Source organism: Apis dorsata, unplaced genomic scaffold (assembly GCF_000469605.1).
Source record: "Apis dorsata unplaced genomic scaffold, Apis dorsata 1.3 scaffold_346, whole genome shotgun sequence".
NCBI lineage: Eukaryota > Metazoa > Arthropoda > Insecta > Hymenoptera > Apidae > Apis > Apis dorsata.
In genome coordinates, this window is record NW_006263613.1 from 121,235 (window position 1) to 130,023 (window position 8,789).

The following is an 8,789-nucleotide window of genomic DNA, read 5'->3' on the forward strand; positions in this document are numbered from 1 at the left end:
AATAAAATTTGAAATAAAAGAAAATATTATAATTATACAGTTTAAAAATTTAAATTTAAATTTATATTTATATATATAATAATACATGAAATTAAATTTATATTTTATAAATATAATGAACAATTATAGATATAAATTTTTTTTTTTAAATGAATTTTATCAGATTTTTGATATTTTATATTCTCGAATTTATGATCGATGATAAATCTCTATTAAAAAATGAAAGTTAAATTTTTACATCATATAAATACATAATCAAGTTAAAATCATCCAGATTACATAGAAATCTTAATTCTCAGAATTATGATTAAATACTTTGTGAAAATATTTTCTGCATGCTATTTGTCTACGTTTATGTAACAATATTTACGTCATAGTGTTATTTATGTAACGATACTCAAGTGTTACCCTTGATTTTACGTTAACTACACGTGATAAATATCATGTGAACAATATATATAAAGAAAAGAGATAACTTTGAATAATGAAATGAAAATGAGAAAATATAATGTAAAATATAAAAAATGTAATTACAAAAAATTCTAAAATTATTGGTTAAAATCCATCTATTATTTCTAATATTAGTAAAAAGATTATATGTTTTGGCAAGCCACATTTATATCGAATAGTTACATACATTTTTTATTGGGGATAATATGTACCATTGTGACTAAAAAATATATTATTTATGATTTTGTCGGAGTAAAATTGCGGAGACTTTTAAACCATAATATTCTCCAAATATGAAATCGTTAAAAAACATTAAACAAAAAGAAAATAATGAATTACGTGCAACCCGAGTTTTCTATCGATTTTCCATTTTTTCTGCGTTAAAAATATAAGATAAAAAATTTAAATCGCGTTTTTAAAATAAATTTAAAATAAATTCATCTAATATCTATATTCTTGAAATAAATATCAGATGATGTACAAACATGACAATCATCATCCCAACGATGATGAGCTATCAGTAAAATTTTATGTAAACAAGAAATAGCAAATTTTCTCCAAATATTAAGTTTATGTTGTAATAAAGAAACATGTTTCAAATACTAAATTTATGAATTTTTTCTTTAACTCTTTCATTACGAGAGAAAAATATACAGAAAAAAACATAAAAGTCTTATGGATTTCTTAAAATTAGAAATACTAAAAATCAACATGATGATTGTACTAAATTTTAATGAAAAGAAAATTTTTAGACAAAGATGTCTAAAAAATGTTATTCAAATGTATTATATATATATTATATCGTAAAGCAGAATATTTCATATACATATATACATACATACATACATACATACATATATATATATATATGTATACTATATATATTCATAAAAATTAATAACAATTATAGAAATAATAATAATAATAATGTATGTCTAATAAATTTAATTTATATTTTTTAAATATGTTTCAATAGATAAAACTTAAAAATTTGATCCTAGTAAATGAAATGAATAGTGAATAAAAAGTTTGTTTTAATTTAAAAATATATATGAGTACATACATACATAAAACACGTATAATCTAAACATATAAAAAAATTAAAGAAATAATTATTTTAAATTTTTCAGTTATATATTATTATAATAATTATAAAAATAATTATTTATAGAAACCTTTAAGCTTTAAAAAATTCGAAATTAAATTGGACGTGCTTAAAATATTCTTTGTTTCATTTGATATTATTTGAGAATATATCTATCATATACATATTATGTATATGTAAAAATAAATAAATAAAAATGAATAAGAAAAAAATGTTTGATAAATATAGAATTTAGAAAAATTTAAAAAAATTTTGATAACATATCAAGATCATCGAAAATGGATCATATTTACTGAAAGTTTTATTTATTAATATAATTATTATAATATATTATATTATTTTTATAATTATTTTTTCTCAATAGGAAGCAGTATAAATACTTTATTTTATGAAAATTATAATAGTTTGATTGAATAAAAAATTATTTGAAGATTATTATTTATCATTTTTAAATTTCCTTGATTTCCAAATTATTAATTTTATATATGATAATTCTAAATTTAAGAAAAATAATTAATAAAAAAAAATCAATATCAAAAAAATAATAAGATATTGTCAGAAGTAATATATATGAAATTATTATCATTTCGATTCATCATTTAACACTGATTGTGTTTTCATGAATGATTCATTAATGATGATGATTCACCGGTAATTAGATATAATAGTAATTAACAATAATGAATAATTTCAACTGTATCTACACAAAATCTACACAATTTTCTTAATTATCAATAATCATTTATACTATAGAAATAGAAAACTTATAAAATCATATTAGAAAAATTGTTTATTATCTAAAAATATAACTTTCATAAAATTAATATATTTTTAAACTTGTTTTCTATTGAAAAAAAATAATTATGTTGGAAGTAATTGTTTTGATAAATAATTAGCTTTTTTTTACATGTTATTTTTCTTTTTTCTCAAAAAAAGAACAACATACATTATAATTAATTATAAAAAATATTTAAAATAAATATTATTTTTACATTAATTATTAAGATGAAATGAAAAAATCAAAATTGTATGATTATTTTCTAATAGCAAATAAGATTTATTTTTATTCTATAGATTAATACATAAAATAAGCTTAGTTTTTGTGAACTTAATATTTATTTTTTTTTTTTTTTTAAATATGTTTCTTGATTTTTTAATTTTATTATATTCAATCACAATCAAGTCAATTACAATATTTCTATTTTTGTCTTATATTATTAATTTACTTATACTCTAAAATAAAATATAATATGTAAAATGATATTTGCAATCTAAAATTTAAATTTCAAATTTCTTTTATATAATTTATTTTATATAATTAAGAAACATTATTTGCTAAAAATTAAATTAAAAATATAAATTATTATAAATTGTCATTAACATAAATTTATGAAATCATTACAAAAATAATAATTTTAAAATGATTAATCAAAATTTATCGATTAAATTCGATTAAAATATTATCATAAAAAGCAACTTTTGGTATTAAAAATTATGAATATTAAAAAACGAAATTTACATTTTCTTTTGCTAAATATAAAATTTTTTCTATCAAAAACTATTTTGACTTGTATACCAAAAAATTTCGTAGCAAAAACATTAAAAATTTTCGAATCAATAAAAATTCCGAAATTCTATAAAAATCAATAGTGGTAGATTATTTTATTTTGCAGTTTTTTTAAAAGAACTTCCTTTATAGAATTTAAATAACCAAGAATTCGACAAAGAATCTTTCGTACTTATAACTTAATTATACTTGGAAAACAAAAATTAGAATCGACTAAAGAATAAAATCTAACTAATTAAATCTAACTATCAGAAATAATCGAGTCTCGTTTTTAACAAATTTCTTTATCTTGCAGAACTTCGAAAAATAATCCATTTGGCAGCGAGAATTGGCTCTTTACAAGTTGATTTAAATCAATGGATGAAAAGAATATCAGAAAGAATATTTGATTTGAATGACGGAAAAAAGAGTGTTTGTAACAACTGAATGTTTACCAATCTATATACACACGCGCATCTCATAACAAATCGTAATACAAATAGAGTGATGCTGGTATTGAGTCTCTATTAAACGGTTTTTGTTGCAACGATCGATATTGTTTGGCCATGCTATTTTACACGATGAAAATTGATAGCTACCAGATCAGCCCTCGAAGCCGAAGAAGAAAGTTTTAATTTCTTGCATCAACCAGGTGACACTGAAAATCCTGGAGGCCGTTTCGATACATAAGCGTTACCGGTTTTTCTTTCTTATCGTTTCGAACGTTGCAATCAGAGTCGACTTCGTGTGCACACAACTTCGATATTTTGCTTTTGCCCTTGTTTATCTTGGCCGTTCTTTTTTTTTTTGTTTTTCTTTTTTCTACTTCTGTTCTCTTTTATCGGCCGATTATTGCATCTATTTACTTGCGCTGTAACATATGGGTCTTACATACGAGCACGCACACGTGCGTACGTGTCTCTTCTGTATTGTATATTATAACGTAGGTACAAATAGGTTTAAATGTAAGGGATTCTTGAAGTAGATTGAGGTAAGAAATGACAAAAGGAATGTTTTTTGAATAAATGTATACAATATGTACATATTTTTAAGAGTATTATAATACACAAGTCCTTTTCTTTGATGATTTATTAATTAATGATAACGACACAATATGTTTTAAATTATAAGTTGTAGATTTTTTTTATTAGAATTTTGTAATTTCAAGAGATGGATTATAATGAATGAATCGTATAACTTGTAAAATTTCCTAAAAATTGTTTGTTTTTATTATTGAATTTGTTATCCTTATATAATAGAATTTATTAAAATATAATTCATAAAAAATTTATTTGTAATTAATTAATTGATCTGCTTTCTTATAATATTTCTAATAAATTGTAATGACATAATAAATTAAAAATTTATATTTATAAGAATGTATAAAACATTACAAAAATTTATAAAACTTTATGAAAATTTTATGAAAATTATAAAAAGATAATAAATTAATTGTGTATTATTTTCTATGATTTTTTAATTTAAATTTTAAAAATAGATAATTTCGAGAAATCTTTTTAAAATTTTAATAATTAAGTTATTGATATAATGTAAAATCAAATAGAAATCTTATTGCATATAATTTCAAAAAAATTATGATGAATATTTAAATATATTTTTTTTTATAAGTAATATTTTTTAAGATTATAATAATTTCTTAATAATTTTTCAGGTTTACATCATTTTCGTAAGTGTTCTAATAAACTGTATATGTATGATTTTACTTTATTTTTTAATAATAGAGATATGAAAAATGATCGGATGTCAGTCGATGAGCAACATGAAAAATATAGGCTATGTCAATGAGACAGTAAAGCTTTTGACAGAATATATTTCTTAATAAGAAGACTATATTTATAATTATATATTTATTAATTTGTTCTTGCATTAAAATTACATAAACAATGTTTTAAATAATATTAATTACAATATTCCTTTAAATATAACAAAAAATAATGTCATATAATTTACAATTATTAAAAACTTGCATTGATATTATACATATAATATATTAATTTATTTAATAGATATATTATCTATCAATCGAGAATTGTAGTTAATTGTTTTATTTTTTAAATTCATATTTAACGAATTCTATTTTTATTAAAAAAAGTCAAAATAGATTTAAAAAACTATTTTAGAATTTTTTACAACTTTATAACTTTAATGTAAAATAAAATAACTGACAAATTATAAAATTATATTTATTTAGGATTAACTATTGATCTTTATTGCAATATTATTTTCCATAATATATGATTTTTTGTATTTTAATGATAGAGATTAAATTATAGAAAAATATATAATGCATTCTATTACATTTAAGGGAATACACAATCCAGGTTTATTTTTATGAGAAATTCATATCTCCATTTTCTTCCAAATCACTGAAGCACATTCAATCACATTTTGATAGAATATTCTACTAATAACATGAAATAAATTAATTGTACAATTTTATGATTTTCAAAAAAGATGTAAATAAATTATTCACTAATTGATTATTAGACGTTATTATCTAAATTTTTTCATTCAATTAACAATTTGAAATTTAATATATAAATTATATGAATTATAAAAAAATTTATTTCTAATTTCTTTTTCTAATTTAATTTAAATTTAATTCTATTTTCTATAGAAATATTTCTTTTTTAAATTATGAAAAACTTGATCAAAATGGTAATTTTACATAATTTTACAAGAGAATTAATATATTTTTTTTGAGAAACGACGATGTTTTATTCGTAAATCAACCTGAATAAGAATTTATTTGAATAAAAAATTTAGAGAAGTGAAAATCATTTATTCAGAGAGAGAAAAAAGAAAAAAAAAATGATTTTATTTAGAACGGAAATTATTGATGTAATAATCTATTTTCTTCGATAGTAGGATTTAATTTTTTGAATAAAAATTTTAATTATTTAGAAAGCAATATACCAAATAATTTAAAAAAGAATTTATATTTTCAGAATAGATAATAAATGGAAATAATTATTTAAAATGAAATTTATGAGTTTCCTTAAAAGAATATTAAATTTAAGAATAATAATGATAATAATAATTACAATTAATATTATAATACAAAAATAAAAAAGAAGAGATAGTTATTAGCTGGTTATTTTCATATTTCTAGTAAAATATATAGAAAAATATGAAAAAAAAAGTTTTACGATTTTAAAAAACGATAATTAAACAATGTATTAAACAATGTAATATAATATTTTCCTAAATTTTTAAATAAAATCATTAAAAATAGAAGAAAATAATAATTAATAATAACAAATTTTTAAATAAGAAATATATTTTTAAATGACAAATAAATTTGCTGATATGATGTAATGATTTTATCATATAAAGTCACAGATAAAAATAATCATAAAAACAATCATTTTTTAAATATTTCGGCACATAGTTTAATTTATAATACACATATAATGTAATATAAAATATAAATATAAATAAGTTGTCATTTAAAAAATTAAATTCCATTTAAAAATTATTAAAAATTATAATTATTATATAATATAATTATATAATATTTACATAATATTTATAAAAATTATAAAATATATTTAAAAATTATCTTTATATTTAGAAAAATTGCAATTATTAAAAATATTATTATAATAATTATTAAAAATAATTTTGTTCTCTTTCATATATTCGTATTTCGTAAAAAAGATTAATAACATTGTAAATATTATATAATTTTCAAACTGGAAATTATATAATTTGATTTTCGAAATTTAATCATAATCTCACAAAACAGTTAATGTTTGGCAAATTATTCATAGTATACATACAAAATTTTCATTTTTTAAAACTCTATTACCAAAAAATAAAGTATGATTAAATATGTTTTATTAGACCGAAAACATTCCTTTTGTTATGCTTTACTATTTTATTCATCCTTTCTTGTGAAATAATCACCATATATAGAGTGGACCATATATAATATAATTATTAGATTTTTGTTATTATTAAATCGATTAAAATTTTTTTTGTTATTGATTTCAAGAAATTTCAAAGAATTTTCAAAGATATTTTTTCTGTTTATTTTTTTCTTAAGAAAGTTTATAATATCATTTTTAAATTTTTTATATATAACTCTATAACTTTTATTTGTATTAAATGAAGAAAATGTTTTTAAATTTATCTCAATATTTTTGATTAGCTAAAAGAGCTATAGAGTTATATCCTGTTATATCCTATTATATCCTAAAAATCTCGAAAATATTATATTAAAAATTTTCAAGAAAAGAGATATAGAAAAAACAAATATCATTGCTTTGAAGCTCTTTTGAAATTATATCACCTGTGATAAACATTTTGATCGATTCATTTATAATAAAAATAATTTAATCGTTCATGGTCTTCTCTATATATTATATAAATATTGTAAAAATATATATATTATACATAATTTTTATATATATAATATACTATATAAAACACGCTGTACATATACACGGTGTACACGCATAAGCGAAGCATGTAACGAATGCATACATGCATAAGGCATATACATACATATACATATAATATACATGCAACTTATTAATTATAAAAAACTAGGCGTGAGGATTTGATCTTATTTTGAAATCGATTTTTAATCGTGATTCGTTACTTTTCCAGCGACCTTGAGAAGTACTTCGAATATCAGGGTCAGGACTACATTTGCTCGCGTCCCGATGACAACGGAATGCACTCTTGCAATAACTTACCGCCGCTCAAATTGGGTAAGTGCATCTTCGATATTCAATTTTACTGGTTCGAATCTTTTTTTCTTTTTTTTTTTTATTCGCTTTCCATTGGAACATGTCTTCGATTTCCCTTAACATATCTCAATATGCATTGACAAAACTTTGGAAAAAAGATATATTGCGAGATAAAAAATAAACGAGGGATCTTTTGGCAATTTTTAGAAATGTCGACAATCTATGAATTTAAAGTAGAGAATCTAATTGTTAGAATCAAAATATAAAAAAAATTATACGTAGGTATTGTTTTAATATTTTATATTTTATTTTATTGTAATTAATATTTTCTAAATGATTTTGATTATGATTATGAAAAGCATTGTCGGAGAAAAAATTGTTTTGATTACTATAATCGATATTATAAATAAAATTGTTTTTAGGTTAGGAATAAGAAATAGGAATTGTTTTAGATTATTGGGGATAATTAATAATATAATAAATCAATAATTAAGAAACTTATTAATTTTTTATAACTTTTTCGTAATAATATTTTTAAAAAATTTTTAGATTAAATTTAAAATTTAATGATTATTATATTTATCTTAAAGAAATCATTTCTTTTTAAATTATTGATATAGTTTTTCTATTTTTTCTATTTTTTAATTTAAAAAATATTTTTTATAATTTAAAGAGAATAAAAAGAAAATCTTAATAAATCTATTTTTACTGATTTTCTATTTTTTTTTTCTAATTAAAACGAAATGTTTTTTATAAATACGTCAATATATAAAGTATAATATATAATATATAAATATATAAATATATAAAGTTTACTATCTATAAAAATATAAATTTAATAAAATTTTTAACTATGATCAATTTAATCAAATTATTTATAATTTTTGAACGATTGATTAATTGACAATGATGTAGGCCAATTATTGGTTCTTGTATTAATTATTATCCAAACTACTTAAAAATAAGTAAA

General features: G+C 18.8%; 1 protein-coding gene across 1 annotated transcript in view; it reads left to right on the forward strand.

Moving 5' to 3' along the window:
• Positions 1-8,789, forward strand: part of LOC102677394 (voltage-dependent T-type calcium channel subunit alpha-1G) — a 201,276-nt gene that overhangs the window by 97,552 nt on the left and 94,935 nt on the right. Inside the window, 1 exon segment of the mRNA XM_031511741.1 lies at positions 7,737-7,840. Coding sequence (XP_031367601.1) covers positions 7,737-7,840 — 104 coding nt within the window.